Below are 22,619 nucleotides of genomic sequence, written 5' to 3'. Positions count from 1 at the left end.
TTTTAAGAGGCACGAAAGGCCCTCCGCTGCTAACAGGAAAAGGTATGGAGAGATAGGATCTCCCTGTCGGATACCTCGTGTTGGGTGAAACACTTCTGACTTAACTCCATTAAACATAACTAAAAAGGATACTGAGCTCACCATATTCATGATTACCGGAACCCACATTGCAGCAAAGCCCAACTTCTCCATGACTGATCTAAGATAACTCCATTCCACACGATCATATTCCTTCATCATATCTAGTTTTAGTGCAGCAAAACTGTTGCTTTTGGCTCTGTTTCGCTTCATAAAATGCAGGCATTCATATGCTGAAATTATGTTGTCGGTGATTAACCTCCCTGGTACGAACGCTGATTGCTCCCCAGAGATGATGTCCGGAAGAATCTTCTTTAGACGGTTTGAAAGTACCTTCGAGGAAATCTTGTAGAACACGTTACATAAACTGATAGGGCGAAATTAAGAAATCAAAGTGGGGTTGGATACCTTAGGAATAAGTACCAAAAACGTGTCATTTATGCAAGCTGGATTCTCATCACCCTTCACAATACCTAGTACTGCCAACTGCATCTCCGCAAATGTCCCAATGCCTCTGAAAAAAATGTGCGCGGAACCCATCTGGGCCCGAGCTTTAGTTGGGAACATCTGGAAGAGTGTCGTTTTTACCTCCTTGGCATCATAAGGGGCCAAGAGTATGTCATTCATTGCCGGTGTTACCTTGACAGGAACATGTTCTAACACTTCTGCCATGCCTTGGACTCCCTCCGATGTATATAAGTTCTCATAATACTCCAGTGCGAGCTGTTGCATCTCGGTCAAGTCTTCCGTTAGATGCCCATCTGCACGTTGTAGGGCCTTGATCAATTTTTTACGGCGTCTCATCGAGGCTCTCATATGGAAGAAGTGTGAATTGCGATCGCCCCCAGCGAGCCATTGTACACGAGATCATTGCCTCCACATTAGTTCCTCGCACAAATATAGCTCGATTAGGCGATCATTGATTTTTGTTTCTGCATGGGACTGACCCACTCTCGCTGGATCACCTCGCATGCGATCCAGTTCTTTCTTCAAACTCCGTATCTCGCCTCTGACACTCCCAAAAGTAGACTTTGACCACTCGCCAAGATTATTTGCTAGAGCATCTAGCTTGGCTCGGACTTCAGTAGCTGACAAATTATGGCCCTCGGCTTCCCAAGAATTCTGAATGGTGCCTTTGAGATCTTGATGTGTATCCCACATAACCTCATAACGAAACAGCTTCTCATGCCTCTTCCCAGTTGGTGGCTGGGTTAGCTGTAGCAGTAATGGGGAATGATCCGAGGTTACCGCTGTGACGTGCTCGATAATCGCGGCAGGGAATCTTGCACACCACTCAGCCGTACCAAGTGCTCTGTCTAGCCGGACTCGGGTAAAAGTACCTCCAGTGACTTTCTTTTCAAAGGTCCACCATGTTCCCTTAAAATTGAGATCAACCAAATCACAGACATCGGCTGCGTCTCTAAAACCTTGAATTTGAGCTTGGCTTCTAGTGCCAATGTCGTCATGCTCGTCATGGCTCAAAACTTCATTGAAGTCTTCCATGCACAACCACGGTTAGTTACTCAACGTGGATAACTTTTTCATTGTATCCCAAGTATGCTGAAGAAGGTGAGTTTGAGCCTCACCATAAAAACAGGAAAAATGCCACGGGTCACCACCCAGATCACTGATTTTCGCATCGATGTGATACTTCAAGTAACCCAAAATCTCGATCTTTATTTCATTATTCCAAAACAAAACTAAACCTCCACTCCTACCGGAGGAATCAACAGCAAAATAATTATCATATCCTAGAGTACTTTTCAGATTTTCAGCTCTAACACTACCGACCTGTGTTTCAACTATGCCAAGTACTCTAGGGCAAATTTTTTTCGCGAGTTCGCGTAGCTCTTGAATTGTTAGGGCGTTGCCAATCCCATGACAATTCCAGCACATCAGATTCATTGCGCCCAGCAGTCCTCCCCCGAGGAGGCCGCCGATTTTGCGTCTAAGCTTTTCCCCCTGGTGGGGTCTTCCCGAGTCCCCCATTGCCATTCTTCTCATTTTATAGAGCAAATTTTGACCTTCTTGGGGTCCTGCTTTGGTGGGGGGCTGAGGGGAACAACACCGCCACTTGACTTTGGTACTAGAGCGAGCTCCTGCCCGGTTACAGCTATGTGTTTCGGTGCCTCCAACACCTGATCAGAAGACCTCTTGTGGTTGGCGTCAGCAGCTTCCATGTCCACGTCGTCATCCTTGTGTTCTGAATGGCTTGCAACAGCCGATCCCCCAACTCCCTTCTCATTAGCCTGCCATTCTTGCTTTTCCCATTGCTGATTGCTATTGCGACGACGGGGACCCCAAGCAGTAGTTGCCGGTGCACAGAGGTTTTTGAAAGTCAGAGCAGAAGGAGGACGCACCCCATCCCCGTGCTCCTTGAACTCGTGTCCAATCATTTCGTAGTCTTGGCACCAGTCTGGCAAGCGCTCGTATTTTCACGATGAAGATTTCCCCCTCACCTCCTCGTATCAGTGCTATAGCTTTTTTGAGAGGATTGGGCACATCCAGACGCACTCTGACCCGGTAGAAGTTTCCCTTGAAATCGAAGGAAGAAGGTTCCGAGTCCACAAACTCTCCCATTTTTTAGGCCAAGGCCTTAACCTTGCCATGGTAAGCTATAGAGAGATCAATTATGCGTGCCCAAATCTCAAACTTGTAGAGCTCTATGAACGACGGCTTGGAATATCCATCATAGGGTGTGATGATCACCGAGTTGCCCTGGAAGTGCCATGGGCCACCCTGGAGAAGGGAGCATGTGAGGAGAGAGCTCGGGGAGAAATGGGGATCCGACTCAACCTCGTTCATGCCTTTGACCCAGACTTCCACAACTACTTAAGTAGTACTAGCCCAAGGCCACACTTGCACACACACGCTTACATGGCCGCAACCCAACACTACAATTGGACCGAGTGCCTGGCTGTATGCTTCAGGGTTCAGTTAACTGTTGCATAGTTCAGTAGGAAGAACTTAGCGTCGTAGAGATAGGATTCTCTCTCGCTAGGGCGCTTCTCCTCCCGGGGTGATTTCCGCCGCCATCGAGACCATTGTTCCCTACCTCCGTCTCTACCCCTTGCCCATCGTTCCTTGGATGGGGGGCACGCTTTGCAGCACCTACTGTTCCCTGGTGTGGCGGGGCAAGACTGAGGGTTAGGGTTTCGTCTACAAAAGACCCAATCTAGTTTCAATCGAGTTAGGGTTTGAAGATGTCGTCAAACAAAGCTTCGGGGTATGCTTCGGCTGGACCAACAGAGATCGATGACGTGCAGCTGCTGATGAAGGAACTCGGTCTGCGAGAGGAAGACCTGGATGATGTGGTTTTTGATGAAAAGGAAGCACCGGCGGAGGCGGCTCGGTGGATCACGCTAGCAAGGGTGCACACTACCCAAACCTACTCTCAATACTGTTTCTTTCGGAATATGAGATCAACTTGGGATCTTGCCGATGAGGTGATTTTTAAGCCACTTGAGGAAAACCTATACATGGTGCAATTCTCCTGTTTAGGAGATTGGGAGAGAGTTACTCAAGAAGGGCATTGGCACTTTAGGGGTGACGCCATCATACTCAAGCCATACGATGGTTTGGCGAAATCCTTGACTGTTCAGCTGGATACTGTTGAGATTTGGGCTCAAATTCATGATGTTCCACCCCTATATTCTCATCTCGTTCCATCCCTGGCTGCAAAGGTGGGCGGAGTTCTTTTCACGGAACCACAATCTCAGGACTTTGCAGGAAATTTTCACCGTGTCTGGGTCAGGATTAACGTCACAAAACCCCTGAAGAATGTAGTATCTATGATTCGAGAAGGCAAGCGCCAGATATACAGGGTTAGATATGAGAAACTCCCAGAATGGTGCACCGTTTGTGGTATGCTTGGACATCTTTTCAAAGAGCATGGCAATGGAATCCATACTTCGTCGGCCCTGATTTTCAAAAACCTAAGGGCATCATGGACCATGCGTACTGGACACGGACCATGAGGTGGGCGCGGTAGAAGAGGAGGACGACGGGGAGGCTGAACTGGAGAGCGTACAAGAGGAGTTGAACCGGACATTAACGAACATATGGACAATCTGGCAGCAGATCATGACGCTGTGATGGAGGACGCTGACAGCAGGATGAGGGCGTCGGAGCAAACCACTCTGCTCCTTCGGCAGTTCCATCAATCACAGGGAAGGGCAATCTTCTAGCCCTCCCTCCACCTTCAATTCCAGCGAGCCCGAGTGCCAAGCAGGAAACCAAAAGAGCTAAGGTGGGAAGTGAAGCTGATAATATTTTGGGCAAGAGTGGGAATCAGAGGAAGACTGATGCAACTTTGCCGGGCTCCGGCGAGGGGCGCTGCCGGGCCCAATGAGTGTTTTCTGCTGGAATTGCCGTGGTGCGGGTAAAGCCGCGGCAGTTCGCGAACTTCGCAATTTCGCGAGGAAGTTTACCCCTACCCTACTTTGCATTGTTGAAACTAAAATTGAAGGTGCTAGGGTAGAATCTTTGGCTAGTTCTATTGGCTTTAATAAGTCTTATGCAGTTGATAGTAATGGTAGAAGTGGTGGAATCGGTCTTTTTTGGAACAATTCAATAAAGGTTGAAATTCTTGGTTATTCTGTATATCACCTAGATGTCTCTGTTGAGGAGCAGGGGCAAGATAAATGGAGGATGACTTGTGTGTATGGAGAAGCCCAGACACACTAGCACCATCAAACTTGGACGATCTTAAAAACATCAGTACTTTGAGCAGCTTGCCATGGTTATGCATAGGGGATTTTAATGAAGTTCTACGTCTAGAAGAACACGAGGGAGTTGGGCAATGCAGCAACGCCCAAATTCAAGCGTTTCGAGATGCCACTGATATTTGCATGTTGCTAGACATTGGCTATAAAGGTTGGTTCTGGACTTTTGAAAGGAAGATAGTCGGCGGAAGTTACACAAGGTGTAGGCTTGATAGAGCGCTGGTTAGCGCGGATTGGTTAACAAGGTTTCCATCTGCTTCCTTAACACACCTCACGGCGGCCTGTTCTGACCACGCCCCGCTGCTGCTGGAACTTGGAACCCACCAAGAGCCAAAAATAAAACGTACTTTTAAGTACGAGCTAATGTGGGAAACACATGATGGGCTCAAGGAAATTATCATGGCGGGATGGGACCTGGGTGCGCCCTATACTACGTGGAAGAGATGAGAATGAAGCTCCAGAACTTGTCCCAAAATCTGAGTAGATGGGGTAATGACACTTTTGGAAGTGTTCGTAAGGAGATTAAGAACTTGAAACAAATGCTAGAAGAGCTCCGAAGTGATCCTTTGCGGTCGGCGTTGTCCCATGTTGAACTGAAAATCAACGAGAAATTAATAGAAATGTATCATCACGAAGAGATCATGTGGCAACAAAGGGCTCGATTGGAATGGCTCTCAGCGGGGGATAAAAACACAAAAATTTTCCATCTCCGTGCCAGCCTTAGGAGAAAAAAGAACATGATAAAAGCTCTCCAGAATTCTCTGGGTGTCGAGATAACTGATCCAGGAGAGTTGAGGGCGTTCGCAAATGCTTTTTACCAGAATCTTTATGAGTCAGAGGGAGTCCAGAACATGGAGGATGTGCTTGTTCACGTACCAAGAAAGGTAACAGTGGAGATGAATGCGTCGCTTTGTGCGCCTTACACAAGAGATGAAGTTAAAACTACCTTGTTCCAGATGTTTCCCACAAAGGCACCGGGACCGGACAGATTTCCATCTCACTTTTATCAGCGCCACTGGGACATTTGTGGAGAGGAAGTCACACAGATAGTATTGAGGATTATCAGAGGGGAGAAGAGCCCTAAATGCATAAATGGTACGATTCTTGTTCTTATTCCCAAGGTAATGAATCCCACAAATTTATCTCAGTTCAGACCTATCAGTTTGTGCAATGTCTTATATAAGATTGCATCTAAAGTGGTTACAAATAGACTAAAAATTATCTTGCCTGACATCATTTCGGAGGAGCAATCTGCGTTTGTTCCAGGAAGAATGATTATGGATAATATCATCTCTTCTTATGAATGTTTGCATTTCATGAAACAGACCAAATCAAAAACTAATAGTTTCTGTGCTCTGAAGCTAGACATGATGAAAGCCTATGATAGGCTAGAGTGGCCCTACCTGAGGGCTATAATGGCAAAGCTTGATTTTTCCAAATAGTGGATTGATATAGTTATGAGCATGGTTGCCTCAATCTCTTTTTCGGTGTTGTTCAATGGTGAGAAACTCGAATCTTTTAAACCACCCAGCGGAATCCGACAGGGAGACCCAATATCCCCTTACTTGTTCTTGATTGCAGCAGAGGGCCTTTCATGCCTCCTGAAATCCAGTTCTCAGTCATCAACCTTAACAGGTATTAAGGTGGCCCCATCGGCGCCCACCATTAATCACCTTTTATTTGCAGATGACAGCATGTTGCTTTTTAAGGCCAGTGTGGAGGGGGCAGTTGCGGTGTCAAACCTATTGGACATATATTGTAGTGCATCAGGGCAGAGAGTTAATCATGATAAATCTTCAATTTTCTTCAGCAAGGGATGCCCAGTCCCGGTGAGAGAAGCGGTGAAAAACTCTTTATAGGTCCATAATGAAACTCTTAGTGATCGCTATTTGGGGATGCCTACTGATGTTGGACACTCCAAGAATGGAACTTTTAAATACCTCAGAGATCGTGTGTGGGAGAAGATCAAAGGGTGGATGGAGAAGCTTTTGTCCGCGACAGGGAATGAAATCTTGATTAAGTCAGTGGCACAAGCTATACCAGTTTTCTCTATGTCTTGCTTCAGGCTCCCAAGGGGTTTATGTGAGAATATTAGTTAGATCATTCGACAGTTTTGGTGGGGTTCCAAGCAAGGCAGAAGGAAGCCCTGTTGGGTTGCATGGGACATAATGATGAGGCCAAAGCACCTTGGGGGTTTGGGATTTCGGGACCTGGAGATCTTCAATTTAGCTCTATTGGCAAGACAAGCTTGGCGCGTAATGCTCAATGATACATCGCTGAGCGCCCGGATGCTAAAAGCAATTTATTTTCCTAGCTGTAATTTGCTAGAGGCGGAGCTGGGATCCCATCCTTCTCAGATTTGGCGGGCAATTTTGGATGGTCGAGATATTTCGCCGCAAGGGATTATTCGAAGGATTGGGGACGGGGCAAGTACAGGTATTTGGACACATAACTGGATACCACGGGACAAATTCAAACGGCCTATCACCTCCCTGGTATCTAACCCTCCAAACACGGTTGCTCAACTCATAGATACCACGAATGCCTCCTGGAATAAGAACTTGGTCAGGACGGTCTTTACACATTTTGATGCAGAGGAGATCCTCAAGATACCGCTGTGTACGCGTACAGTATCAGATTTTTGGGCTTGGCACGAGGAAAGCAAGGGGAACTTCACTGTCCGATCGACATATCACATGATCTTGCGCACAAAAATTAGTAGAGAGAGTTGGATCGATGAGGAGGCTGACACGTCAGTGAACCAGTCGGAGAACAATCAGTGGACATCTATTTGGAACATCAAGGTTCCCTCAAAACTTCGGGTGTTCGTCTGGAGACTGGCAAGACAATCCATCCCATGCAGTGTTCTGCTACAACACCAGAATATGGTGACAACCGAGACCCGTGCTCTCTGCGGGGCTCGGGATACATGGCGACACGCACTACTATCGTGCCCAATGGCAGGTAGTGTTTGGGTGCTTGCACCTAGTCATATAGTGAAGATAATGAGTGATCACATGGAGGATAGTGCCAAGGATTGGATCTTTGCTTTACATGAAACAATGGCTGAGGATGACTTTGTACTACTTGTGGTAACTCTGTGGGCAATCTGGGGAGCAAGGAGGAAGGCCATTCATGAGGATATTTTTCAGTCGCCGGCAACAGTACACAGTTTCATCAATTCATACCTAATGGAATTGCAGAAGATCAAGGTAAAAGCTACTACTGTTCCTCCTAGTACTACGCCACAAAACATATCACGTTGGATCCCACCAGCCCCAGGTTATGCGAAGTACAATTCTGATGGAGCGGTCTCCAGGCATGGAATTGGGTCTATTGGTGTGATTTGTAGGGACCAGGAGGCACATTCCTGGGAGCCTCGGCACTTGTTTTCAGATTTATTTCAGATCCACCTACATTGGAGGCATTGGCAATACGGGAAGCTATGTCGTTGGCGAAGGATTTATACACCCAACGGATACAGGTTACCTCGGATTGCAAGGTAGTGGTGGACGACATACAGAAGCGTTGTTTGGCCAGCTATGGTGCAATAGTTCAAGGAATCATAGACATTTCTGGTTCTTTTATTTCATGTAATATAGTTCATAAACGTAGGAGCTCAAACTTTGAAGCTCACAATTTAGCGATGCTATTACCCTGGGTGATGGCCGCCATGTTTGGTAAGGTCATCTGGGAAATCTTCCATCCGCCTTTCTAAACATTGTGACGAATTAATAAAGCTTTGTGGAATTGTCTAAAAAAAAGTTAACTGCTGGACTTTCTTAAAAGAAGAAGAAAAGAAGTTAACTGCTGGACTGAACCCGAAGGCGTTACAATCACTCACCTGGGCGATGCAAATCTTCTCAAGATCAGCTGCTTGACACGGATGGGCTGTGATCGGACGGTGGCCGACCCGGCTGATCCTGGAGTGGGATCAGCCGGATGACACCTAGCGCGTCCCCCCTAGCCAAAACGCAACCTCTATTCACGCTGCGATTTTTTTTTTTGGCGAGTAATTCACACTGCCATCGGGAGTACAAGGGTTTCCGGCTCCATCCTCTCCGGCGGCTCGTCCCGGCCAGCCGCGCACCGTTTCATCTCTCCACGCCCCATCCCACCCAGCTATTTCTGTGTAGCTCCTCTACTGCTCCCATGCCGAGCAAGCCAAGCAGCGCCATGGCAGTGGCCGCGGCCTCTCCGGCGGGTGGCGGCGGAGTCGCACGCCTGGAAGCCCTGGCCATGGACAAGGTGGCGGAGGCGGCCGACGCAGTCGCCATAGCGTCGAGCGCCGGCGAGGTGGTCCGCGCGATCCACGCCGTTGCTGTCCTCCTCTTCCCCGTGGACTCCGCCACTGTCGCTGGTGAGGCTCTGAATCCTAGCCCCACTCACCCCCACCCTCATCTCTCCTTCGCGTCCTTGGAGGTCTCTGACGCGCTCTCCTCTGTGTGCGCTCTCCTGCAGGCACCTTGGACGAGCCCATCAAAAGCCAGGTGAGAGTTGAAGCCTTATTTCCATGCATTCGATCATAACAATGAGGTTTCCATGCCTAGAATACTCCAGGAGGCTACTGCAAGTCAAAACACAAACTGGAGTAATTGCAAGTCCCATTTCTGCACAGTCCAGATTCTCCAGGAGGCTAGAATAATTATCTCAAATTTACAACCTAGATTGGACTTTGGGGAAATTACTCAAGAATTGCCCCCTAACTATACTACAGTTATTCATAAGCTGTTTCAATAAATAAGCATAAACAAACCTTGGAGCATGAACGATCACATAAAACGCCAGCAGATTGCAATACCTCGGAGCGCTGAGGTCCTAGTTTTATGCGCTATATGTTTAGCAACCTTGTTCTTTCTATTTGTTGTCGATGTATTTTGGGTCGTGCAGGTTTTTGGTGTGTATAACTTTTCATTGAAGTACAGTAATCCACTTTAAATCATACACCTTTAATCCTTTATAGACCTGAGTCCTTGGTAATGCACTCGTTACAGAAGACCAAGTTGCACATTTGAGAGATATAAAGTTGGAGTTCTAGCCCTTTTGGCCAATACAGAGCAGGGATGATGCATGTATTTCCTCTGTTTTCAGATTATCAGTGTTCTGAGCCTCAGCCATGATGAAAGGGAGTCTTGGAGGCGTGCCTTTTATCATGGTCCAGCATTTCCTACCATGTCTAAGATATTACTTGGCAGTAAGTGCACTTGCCAAACTTCTCACTCCGCGCATGCATAATATTGCTGGGGTATTTGATCACCATCTGCACATAAGTATTCATTACACATACACCATCAACATGATCTGGGAACGGCAATGCCATACAATCATTCTTCTGTTGCATCACTCATTAATCTCATGGATTTATGCAGTCCTTGTATTGAATAGGGGTTTCTGTATATTTTGCTCCCATGAACAATTAGAGTGTTCAGTACACTTAGTTCATTTACTAAGCTTGTTGCACTTTGCTAATACCAGGTATATGGTTTCTGTTTACGATCCCACTTTCATGCTTTGGTTGTCCAGATATTGCTTTGAAGTGGCTACGGCAGATTCACAACACTGTGAGGAAGGAAGTCTATGATTCCTTTTTTGTCAGAGGACCTCCTACTGAAGTGATTCAGGCTCTTGTTCCAGCTTTATCTCAAAATGAAAACTCTAAGGAGGATCATAACATTTTTTGTTTGAACATTGAAAGGTGTTATTCTGAAGCAGCCCTCTACTTAGGCTATGCCATCATACTTGAGTCTTTGTGTCAGTTCAACTTTTTCGATCTCGAATCAATTAAGTCTCTTGTTTCTTAGGCAATTGACAACCCCCAAAACTTATATTTTAGCACACACAAATCTTGTATGACAGTTCAACACTTGAACTATGCAAGTCTTAACTAGTGTCATGCCCTTTTCCCCTGATAGGTTATTTTTTCACTGCATGCTATACTTGAGCCACGTGGTGCCAAACAATTAAGCACGTGGATTTTTGTGCAGATCCTATCACGTACTTCTGGGTATCTTATTTATCTAGCAGTAGCAGAAGCAACGTGGACACATTTTCTGATAACCATCGCTGATGGTTGCTGAAGAAACAGGAGATAGTACAATATAACGAAAATAATGAGTATGCAGATGCAGATCACTTGATACTCTTCTACTTGTCATTTCGGAACCACTGCAACTACAGATGGACATAAAGTATTTGGACTTGTGAGATGAAAAATATTCTGTTAGATTTTTTCATCAGAAGCATGTTATGTTGATATTGGTTAATTTTGCTAGCAATAATTGGAAAAACAATGGTCACAGATGTGTGTTGGAGACTATTGATGTCCAGCATTGACAAATAAAAAAGAAAGGCGGAAGTAGTTGATACAATCTCATAACATATTTAGTTAGCCTTTTCTGGATTGTTGGTGAAAGGCTGAAAGCTATTGAATGATTTAGTGGAATTAACGCATATGTGGAAAGGGTGGTCGCATTGTGCAACATCTGGCATGGAAGCAATATAGCATTATGAGGAGCAATTGATTTGCACAATTGAACAATTTGTTCCTATGGTATTTCTTATCATTTTAAGCAAAGAAAATAATTTAAAAGTAGAAACCGAGGCCACTTGAAATCTCTTTGACTACCCATGTAGGCGTCTACTCCATCAGCTCATACTCTGATGCATTACCGTTAGTTATTTTTTCTTGTTATTAATAATTTTATGTTCTTTCCTTCGCTGTAGGCTATTAATATTATGCTTGCTTGAGAATAAGGGGGTGGGCCAGATTGTTGCAGAGTTTATGTTTCTCAATAAGCATAATGATGGCGTTCTCAACCCAGATAGAACAACTTTCATCTCAAGGCTTGCACAACTACTTGCATCTGTTCCAGATAAAGCAAGAATGGGAGCCTCATCTGCGCTTACAGCGTCGTATCCTTTTTCTGTACAGTATATCTTCCATCCCAAATTATTCAGAATACATCTTTGTGGCCTGTTGTGGTGTGATGGGCCGCAGTTTAAACAGTGGGTTTGGTAGGGAGAGAGTGGAGATTGCTCACTTAATTATTTTCCCCATTATTTGCACAATATTTACCACTTGGATTTTAAGTCCTTAACATAAGACAAGGTCATTCTTCAAGAGTGTTGTCAGCCAACTTCTTGTTCGAGCGGAAGAAGCAGCTATCGAGTCGTCTGCTAACAAAGAGTTTAACGAACAGGATGCACTAAGTTCTGTGTTGCTCTTTGTGGGTGAAGTGTTATCCCGTGTTAGCCGTCGTGGATCTACTGGTAAGTTTTAATATCTCAGAATGCAAGTTTATGTGTGCTGTTGACTTGCTTGTTCTGAAATATACATTTACGAATGACAAAATCAATTAAGAAACTGTGTGCCCGATTCTAGTTGGTGCAGTATGATATCGTGCTGTAGTTATGTTTGGTAGGACACAATAATTGCAGTACATTCAACCCTTTATGCTTCAGTTTGGCATGCTGATTTTCCTTTTGTATTATCTGCTACTATAGCTTGGGTGACGTAGCAGTTTCCTTCCCCCCTTTCTAATCCTTTTGGTATGGATATGATAACCAGCACAAAAAAATAAATAGTACTCCCTCTGTCCCATAATATAAGAGCGTTTTGACACTACACTAGTATAAAAAACGCTCTTATATTATGGGACGGAGGGAGTAAAACGTATCCGTATTGGCACTTTTTCAAAATGATGAATTTACGTATCCGTATTGGCCCGATACTGATACCCATATCCGTATCGGTGCATTCGAGCTGTTTAGGCATCAAATCATTTCTTTCATTCTTTGTATGTATGATAAGATGCATTGGTCTTTTCAGGCATTTTAGTTGCTGAATTGATCCCTATGATCCGCAATCACTTACAAAGATGTGTAGCACCAGACTGTAAGACGATAATACCTGACATGATCAAGCATGTTCCTCAGTCTCGGTTTTGGTTCAATGTGGTTGAAGCATTGAGAGATCAGCATTCTATTGAAAGATTGACTGAAGAGATGTTGCGCCAACTTGCATCACACCATTTAAATGATGAAGAAGCGTACTGGATTTTGTGGACTCTGTTTAATCAGAGTATCATGCATATTGCTGTTATGAGGTGAGATAGTACCTATGCGCACTTTAATTCTGCTAAACATTGTATGTGCTTGTTCTTGCTTAGCTACTTCCTTATTTCACTTTGTATTTGGCATGCTACATTACTTTGCATAGGAAACTTATACGTGAAAGGCTTCCTTGGCCAGGATTTAGTTCAAAATATCCAATTTGACAACTATGCAAAACAGTATTTCAATGATTACCTTTTTCTTTCTGTGAAGATTGTTCTGGGGATGTTGACTACTACCACCTCTGTTCCAAAATACTTGAAGTTTTATGTTTGTCCTAAGTCATATAAGTTTGACCAAGTCTATAGAAAAATATCCAATATCTACAACATCATATTAGTTTCACCATAAAATATATTTTGAAATTATATATTGTATGATGCTGTAGGTATTAATATATTTTTCTGTAGAGTCGGTCAAACATAAAGATGTTTTACTTAGGACTGTTAGGAATAGGCAACTTGTATTACCATGAGGCCATAGGCCGATATATATATACATGTACAGGTGTGGAACATATGCAGGAAACCCCTTATACAACGGGATAAATACAAAGGGGTACATGACTTATATTATAACTCTAACACCCCCCCTCAAACTCATGGTGGATGAACAACACTGAGTTTGGAGAGATAAAAGCCATGTTGTGCTCTAGTCTGAGCCTTCGTCAGGAAATCCGCCAACTGTAACTCGGAAGGCACATACTGAAGAGCAATAACCTGATCCTGCACACTAGCGCGCACATAGAAAGCATCAACACCAATATGCTTGGTGAGCTCATGCTTCACAGGATCGCGTGCAATGCTGATAGCACCTGTACTGTCAGAGAAAAGCAGAGTCGGTGTAGTGATAGAAACACCAAAATCCTGAAGTAACCACCGTAACCAAGTCACCTCTGCCGTCAAAAGAGCCATTGCTCGCAACTCAGCCTCGGCACTCGAACGGGAAACTGCAAGCTGTTTCTTCGTCTTCCAGGCAATGAGAGAACCACCAAGAAAAACACAGTAAGCAGAAAGTGAACGGCGATCGGAAGGATCACTAGCCCACGTAGCATCCGAATAGGCCTGGAGCTGTAAAGAACTGGAGCGAGGAAAGAATAGACGGTGAGAGATCGTGCCTCGAAGATATCGAAGAACACGAATCAGATGACTATAGTGAACCGAGGTGGGGGCAGAGACAAACTGACTCAGAATATGAACCGGATAAGAGATGTCCGGACGAGTGACAGCTAGATAGACAAGACTGCCAACAAGATGACGATAACGCGTCGGGTCAGGGAGAGGATCACCATCAGTAGCACGGAGGTGAACATTGAGCTCCATAGGAGTCTCAACAACGCGCTCGTCAGTAAGAGCAGCACGAGCAAGAAGATCCTGGATATACTTTTCCTGGGATATAAAAAAGCCATCAGAGGTAGAAGAGACTTCAATCCCAAGAAAGTAGCGAAGAGGTCCAAGATCAGACATAAGAAACTGCTCACTAAGACGGGCCTTTACAAAGGCAATATACTCGGGGTCATCCCCCGTGATGATCATGTCATCAACATAAAGAAGAAGAAGAGTCCGACCACGAGGAGAAAGGTGAATAAACAATGCTGGATCATGAGCACTTGCTAAAAAACCAGCAGCAGTGATCACAGAGGCAAAGCGCTCAAACCAGGCGCGGGGGGCTTGCTTAAGGCCATAGAGAGAGCGACGAAGACGACATACCATGCCATCAGGAACAGAATACCCAGGTGGTGGCTGCATGTACACCTCCTCACGCAGCTCACCATTAAGAAAGGCATTCTTAACATCAAGCTGAGATATAGACCAGTGGCATGCAGAGGCAACGGCAAGAAGTGTACGAACAGTGGTCATATGAGCCACAGGAGCAAAAGTCTCGTCGTAATCACGACCATGCTCCTGCTGAAAACCACGAGCCACAAGACGAGCTTTGTGACGCTCAAGAGAACCATCGGAGCGAGTCTTAACCTTGTAGACCCACTTACAAGTGATCGGACGGACTCCGGGAGGAAGAGAAACAAGATCCCAGGTACCAGTGCGTTCAAGAGCAGCAATCTCCTCTGCCATCGCAAACTGCCATTCAGGATGAACAACAGCCTGACGGTAAGAAGTCGGCTCAAGAACAGCAGCACCAGCGGTGGGAAATCCAAAGCGATCAACAGGCGGACGAGGACGAGAACGCAAGTCATAAGTAGGCTGAGAGGAAGATGACGGCCCATCCACAGAGGCATCGACTGGTCGTGGACGACGAGTGTAATGCTGAGGAAAAGATGGAATAATAGAAGGAGGAATCGGCAAGGTAGAATCAGGGGGTGGCGACGAAGAAGTCACCGGAGATGAAGGTGTAGAATTCGGTGACAGGCTGGGAGAGGAGACCGGAGAGGAAGTCACCGGAAATGAAGGTGGAGAACCCGGTGACATGCTAGGCGAGGAGACCGGGGAGGATGGTGGCTGCAAATCAACTAGATGTGGAGAAGGAGAGGAAGTGGAACGGAGAGGTACAGTCTCGGCGGGGGTGATAGGTGAGTCAGGAAAAGTGAGGAAAGAGATATCCTGCACTGAAAAAGTCGAGGAAGATGGGCGTGGGTAGAAGGGACGAGACTCTTCAAAAGTCACATCTCGAGAGATACGCATCCGACGACCAATAGGATCCCAACAACGATAGCCCTTATGCTCATCACTGTAGCCTAAGAAGACACACTCAACAGACTGAGCGGTCAGTTTGGTGCGTTCGCGAGGGGCAAGAAGAACATAGCAAACACAACCAAACGAGCGAAGCATCGAGTAATCGGGAGAACGATCAAAAAGCCGCTCGAAAGGAACGCCACCCTGTAGAGCAGCGGAAGGCTATATATTGATAAGATAGGTGGATGTGGAGACGGCCTCAGCCCAAAAATGAGGCGGGAGAGAGGCAGCAATCATCAATGCACGAGCCGTCTCAAGAAGATGTCGATGCTTTCGCTCAGCCACACCATTCTGAGCATGAGCACCAGGACAAGAGAATTGAGAGAGAGTCCCGTGCTCAGCAAGAACACCACGCAACATCTTAGAGATATACTCGCCAGCGGAGTCAGCACGAAAAACACGAATGGGTGAAGAGAACTGAGTATGAACCATGGCAGCAAAACGCTTATAAATAGACAACACCTCAGAACGAGAAGTCATGAAATAAAGCCATGTGTAACGAGAGAAATCATCTATGAAAATAATATAGTATTTATGACCACCTTTCGAAGCAAAAGGGGCCGGACCCCATACATCAGAATGGACTAAATCGAAAGGACGCTTAGACACTGACTCACTATGTGAATATGGTAACTGAATCTGCTTGCCAAGACGACAACCCTGACACTCTAAAGAGACATCTCCTGAGACAGACCCCAGAAGACCTCGACGAACTAAAGAAGACAACCGAGAACCACACAGATGACCAAGTCGATGATGCCACTGCTGGAAGGAACCAGTGACGGAGGCGACAGAAGCGGAAGAACTGGCGATGGTGGTGGCAGCAGAAGGAACATGAAGCCAGTCCAACTCCCAAAGACCCTGAGAATCACGGCGGTGAGGGCCAGCCCCAACCAGAGTGTGCGTGTGACGGTCCTAGACAGAACAAGAGTCAACGTCAAGGATGACGCGACAACCAGAATCCATAAGTTGACCAGCAGAAAACAAATTCATGGTAAGTCGAGGAACATGAGCAACATCAGGAACATAATAAGGAGTAGTAAGATTGCCTCTACTAGCAACAGAAAGTGGAGTACCATCAGCAGTGAAGACATGAATAGGAGAATCCAGTGATCGAAGAGAGGACAAAGTGGAAGAATGAGAAGACATATGAAAAGAAGCTCCAGAGTCCAGAACCCATGGGGATGTACCTGACTGTGTAGAGGGTGATTGCTCAGTGCGGGAAGCATCAGTCACAGAACCGGCAGTACCCGTCGAGGAAGAGCCTGAAGCGGCGAGCAGACGCTTAAGTCTCAGAATATCCTGCTCAGTCAAAGCAATGGCTGAAGCTGTCGAGGTAGATGACGAAGTCCCTGAAGATGATGATCGAGCCTTGCGCAGGTGTTTCTTCTTCGTGTAGCACTGAGACTCAAGATGACCATCATTGTTGCAATAGGCGCAATGTGGACGGGGGCGACCTGAGCCTCCAGAAGGAGTGGGCAAGAGCGGCGGAGCACTCGAGCGAGAAGGGGTCGGTGGAGCAGGTGGCGTAGGAGCACGAGTAGCGAGCACAGAGGGAACCTCCAGCAAACCAGCACCACGTAAGCGAGTCTCCTCAGCACGAATCTCAGAAAGCGCCTCCATGAGAGAAATACGGCCACGAGCAAACAACTGAGCACGCCGGGGCTCAAACTCCTTACGGAGCCGAGACAGGAACTCATAGACGCGATGAAACTCCAAATTGGCCTGGACAGCCTGGCAACAGGGGCAGGTACGACACCCAGCACTACGGAGAGAATCAAGCTGGCACCAGATAGCAGAACTCTGTGCATAGAAGTCATCAACAGTAGAGTCACCCTGCTGAAGAGCATGCTCCTGACGGATCACAGAGAGGTATAAGGCATCACCAGAGGGCTGATAGCGCTCACGAAGACGGGTCCACATCTCAAAGACAGTAGAAAGACCCAGAAATTCAGAAGCAAACTGAGGCAGAACACTAGCAGTGAGAACAGCTGCAGCACGAGCATCATCATCAAGCCACTGGGTGTAAACAGACAGAGCACAATGATACGTCTGAAGAGCCTCCTCATAAGCCAAAACCCTCTCATCATAAGCACGATCAGCAGCCTCATCAGCAACCTTAGCCGCATCCTTGGCGGCCTGATTAGCATCCGGAGGAAGAACCGATGGAGTTGGCGGAGTAGGGGCCACCGGAGGAACTGGACGTGGCGGACAGCAGACCTCGCCAGAAAGAACACCCTAAAGACGGATGCCACGCATGTGAATGCGCATGAAGCCAGTAAACTCGGTGTAGTTAGTACCATCAAAGATCACCGGACAGCGAGGGACAGCAACATAGCCCGATGCAGCAGACATTTTTTTTTTTTTTTTAGGAATCCAAAGTCGGGCCTGCGAGCGAGAGATGAGATCGAGCGATCAGGCGGAGGTGGCAGTGCGGGAGGGAAACCTTCCTGCGGGACGAACCCCTGCTGGGCCTGCGGAGCGATCAAGCAGAGGCGGCCTTCGAGCGATGCTGAGATCGAGCGATGCTGAGGCGGCCTTCGAGCGATCGATGGAGTCCTGCGATGTGATTCAGAGATCGAGCGGGAGCGGCAGCTTGATCACCGATCGGGAGAGGAGAGAGATCGCCCCCTGCGGCCTGCTGCTTCGATCGCCGATCGGGAGAGGTGTTTCCGACGTACTTTGTACGACGCACACGCGTACGTATACAAGGAGCAAGCAGGCAAACAAGCTGGTCAATGGATTCTTGACGTGAACTAGTACATGCACATGCACGTACGAAAGAATCACGCCGGCTCCTTGATCGCTGAAGCAACTCGCCGGGAACTCACGCACACACGTGAAACAATACGAGGCGCCGATGGATAGCAATAGGTGCGTGTCGCACCTAATACTTTATTTCTTGATCGATCTGGAGAGGAGGGATCGAACGCACGAGTTGCAGCGTGCGAAAAAATTAACCTAGCTCTAATACCATGTTAGGAATAGGCAACTTGTATTACCATGAGGCCATAGGCCGATATATATATACATGTACAGGTGTGGAACATATGCAGGAAACCCCTTATACAACGGGATAAATACAAAGGGGTACATGACTTATATTATAACTCTAACAAGGACAAACCTAAAACTTCAGTATTTTGGAATGGAGGAAGTACATGTTAATCTGCCTGCTGTGTGTTCATTAAATCTTTGGCTGTGTTTTGTGTGTCTTAGTTATTAATGGATAGCGATTATTTTGTGGTGGCATATTATGCATGCCATCATTATTATATAGTTCTGTGTTGCCATGTTCAGAAACATCCAATAAGCTTGTCCCTTGTCTGTTTGATGATGGCCTTGACGGTCCTTCATGGAATAGTGAATCTATAAGACATTGACACAGAAGACAGATATCTGGGCAAAACATGATGCATAAGCATAAAGTAGTACTGTATTTGCTCATGGACCTAATATTTTCTGGGATTGAAAAGCTAGGTTTTGTTAATACAGTCATGTCTAAGGCTTTTAAGCTCTTTTTTTTCTTAGTCAGCATGTTAGGTGATAAGGTAAGAAATATCGTTCAGGCCCTTTTCTTGGACAATTTGCTGTTTCTATTTTACTATGAAGGACAAATGCATGGATTGGAGGGAGTATGTTCAACTATATTCAGTATGTCCTAACTAGCAATTTATTAAATAGCTTCTTTCTTATATGTTTTCTTTACAATGCTTTCTCCAGGGCAATGTTTATTGACAAATTTTTGCTTTGGAAAACATTTCCATTATGCTGCCTGAGATGGATTCTTCATTATGCTGTCTTTGAATTCCCACCAAATTCAGTCGCAGAAGCTCAAATGCGAAGGCCATCAAACTTCCTGGTTACATTGCAAAGTTTAGTTACTGTTTGGTCCAAGAAAGAGTTTGTTCAGTCATATTCAGTGGAGCAACAAGCTTGTATCCTTCGATGCACTTAAAACTATATTGTTCATTTCTCAATGCAAGTTATCATTTGGCATTGTTCTCCTTAATCAGTATGTAGATATCACTGCAGCAATAGGGTTATGTTTGGAGAACATGTCAAAAGAAGAATTAGAAATGAATAGAGATGTATTAAATTGTATTCTTCAAGGAGTAAGCTGTAAGTACTTCTCTTCCCTTGTGTTTGTTTACCAGGATACGGTAAGCACAATCATAATATCTACTCACCGAATATTGTTTTGACTATAGGTAGGTTAGAGAGCCCAATTGATTTAGTCCGGAAGATGGCAAGTGCTGTTGCATTGACATTTTCTAAAGTTGTTGATCCAAAAAATCCTCTTTACCTTGATGATGACTGTTCTGAGAATGTTGACTGGGAGTTCGGGGTTCTCTCTCCAAAGGAGATCACAGCTCCTTCACATGATGTAGAATTTGGAAGCAAATCAAAACCATGTCCACGTAAGAACAGGAAACATGCTGGTGACAAAAAGGGAAAGACCATCAAGCATGATATTTCAGATAACAGAGTAAAAATCGTAGAGATCAAGTCAAAACTAGATTCTGATGAAATGTCTGGCGCTGCTATAAATTTTGAGGAACATTATGACGAGGAAAGCATTAACATTGATGCTTCCAGTGATTCATCCCTGGAGCCGTATGATCTGTCAGATGATGATACTGATTTGCAGAAGACTTTCACACATCTAAGTGATCTTGCAGCTGCACTGCGAAAACCTGACGATCTAGATGGTGTAAGTTTCCATTTAGTGTTTTGAATACCTTCCAGACAAAACTACTGCATGATCCTGACCTTTCTTTCTTTTGTCTTCACAAGGTTGAAAGCGCTCTTAGTTCTGCCGAAAAGCTTGTGAGAGCATCACCTGATGAGCTGTGCCACTGCTCGGGTGATCTTGTTCAAGCACTGGTACATGTTCGTTGTTCTGATGTTGCGATGGAAGGCGAGGAAGATTCTGCTGAAGAAAAGCGACAGAAGGCATTAGTCGCTTTGCTGGTAACCAGCCCATTTGAATCATTAGATGTTCTTACCAAATTGCTATATTCATCGAGTGTGGATACAAGTCAGCGTATTTTAGTTATTGATGTTATGACTGAGGCAGCACAGGAGCTTGCTGAAACTAAAATTGTAAAGAGTGAACAGCGGCATGGGAACTTGATATCTGATACTTCTCCGTCTTGGCTGGTTCCTAGGGACAGCGGACCTGTTGGGGCAAGCCCTTGGAGAGAGGTATCAGAAGCAGGATCACTTCTGAAAAATTGGTCACACCGGTATGAAAGAGAAGTTCCATCTAGACCAGGCCAGGTTAAATCAGGAAAATCTCGCAAATGGGGTCTTGGGAAAGCAAAAGATTCGCAGGTGGAGCGGTCAAAAAACAGATTTCCTTTGTATGCTGCTGCATTTATGCTCCCGGTTATGGAAGGATATGACAAGAGAAGACATGGGGTGGACTTGCTCAATCGGGATTTTGTTGTCCTAGGTAAATTGATATACATGCTTGGTGTCTGTATGAAGTGCATGGCAATGCATCCGGAAGCATCAGCCATTGCCCCAGCTTTTTTGGATATGATAAGAGCCAGGTATTCTGTGTCAGGATAAACATTTCATATATTCTTATTTGGCAACGAAATGGCGTGATTTGACATGAAATTTTATTCTACAGGGAGGTCTCGCAACATGCTGAAGCATATGTGCGAAGGTCTGTGTTATTTGCAGCTTCTTGTGTATTGATAGCCTTGCACCCGTCATATGTTGCATCAGTTCTTATAGAAGGCAACCAGGACATTTCTACTGGTTTAGAATGGATACGTACATGGGCCTTGCGTATTGCTGAAGCTGATCCTGATACAGAGTGCACATCAGTGAGTAGAACAATCATTTTTATTTTTCGGTCATAAATATCAGCTCTCAGTACCTATTGTACGCCTTCTATACAGCCTAAGGAGTTAATATGAAATAGTTTATCGTCAGTGGGTAGGATGTATGGTTTTATCGTCAGTAAAATTCACAGTTCTTAGTTGCTAAGTAGCTAACCATCTTTTATGTTCATTGGGCGACTGTAAAGAGAAACGAATTACTAAGATGTTGGATATGCAGTCTCTCTATCCACTTTTTACTAAATAATATCTATGCCCCATGTTTGTTTCCTAGATGGCCATGAACTGCCTGCGGCTCCATTCAGAGATGGTGCTCCAGACATCCCGCGCCCTGGAATCTGCGGAACATTCCAAGGCCGGCACCAGGGCACTACCTTCTAAGCTCGACAACATTATAATACCATTTGCAAACATGATTTTATCTGATGTAGTCTTGAAGTTGTAAAGGGTATTTTCTTTCTCATTTGTGTTCCTGTATTATAGATTCTTTTTAGTTGTGCTATAGAATTGCTTTAGTGTGTACTCCCTCCGTCCGGAATTACTTGTCGCACAAATGGATAAAAGTCGCTGTACCTAAGACTAAAATATGTCTAGATACATCCATTTCTCCGACAAGTATTTCCGAACTAAAATATGTCTAGATACATCCATTTCTCCGACAAGTATTTCCGGACGGAGGAAGTACTTTTTTGAAATAATGATTTAGTGTATACTGCAGTAGCTAATTCAGCTACTAATTGTTTTAGTGTAATTGTTGTCCTATTGCTCCGGGCTGAGGCCCATGTGTGGATTTACAAGTTAAAAGGACGTTAGGGCTGCCTGCCTCGTTGCCCTGCCCTCGCCCGACATCCTCCTTCACGGCCTTGCCGCGCTTGTCGCGGTGGCGACGCAGGTTCGTCCTTGACGTGACACCTGATTTGGACGCCACGGTTGCGTTGGGGGGACGCTGGCTGCGCTTTCATGTGGTGGAGAGGCGGCAAGGGCTGATCCCACTTCACACGGTAGTGCGCCATTGAGGGCGGCTCCTACACGAGGGCTGGCGGGGGCGAGGGTGACATCGGATCATGGTTGCGGAGCGGCCACTCCGTCAAGGACTCGATCTGCTGCATGAACGCATCGTTCCTGATTGTCGCGGAGGCATGGTTGCTGCGGGTGATTGT

General features: G+C 45.7%; 1 protein-coding gene and 1 pseudogene across 2 annotated transcripts; one reads left to right on the top strand and one right to left on the bottom strand.

Moving 5' to 3' along the window:
* The first annotated feature begins 8,783 nt into the window (after positions 1-8,783).
* EMB2423 (telomere length regulation TEL2 family protein) lies at positions 8,784-22,221 on the top strand. 2 transcript variants are annotated; one of them, XM_048677801.2, is made up of 13 exons: positions 8,784-9,162; positions 9,264-9,292; positions 9,894-9,996; positions 10,278-10,497; positions 11,526-11,714; positions 11,911-12,071; positions 12,631-12,907; positions 19,328-19,542; positions 19,628-19,726; positions 19,816-20,318; positions 20,402-21,162; positions 21,246-21,444; positions 21,734-22,221. In XM_048677801.2, exons 1-13 carry the CDS (start codon positions 8,955-8,957, stop codon positions 21,902-21,904), a joined length of 3,135 nt encoding a protein of 1,044 aa, XP_048533758.2. In that variant the 5' UTR covers positions 8,784-8,954; the 3' UTR covers positions 21,905-22,221. The 2 variants fall into 2 exon arrangements, with proteins under 2 accessions (XP_048533758.2, XP_048533759.2); XM_048677802.2 differs by having other exon boundaries at positions 8,785-9,162; positions 10,326-10,497.
* LOC147965325 (uncharacterized) lies at positions 16,614-17,626 on the bottom strand (annotated as a pseudogene).
* Positions 22,222-22,619: the final 398 nt, after the last annotated feature.

Source organism: Triticum urartu, chromosome 6A, assembly GCF_056163025.1.
Source record: "Triticum urartu cultivar PI428250 chromosome 6A, HENAU_Tu73, whole genome shotgun sequence".
Lineage (NCBI taxonomy): Eukaryota > Viridiplantae > Streptophyta > Magnoliopsida > Poales > Poaceae > Triticum > Triticum urartu.
This window is presented reverse-complemented; position numbering and strand designations above follow the sequence as displayed.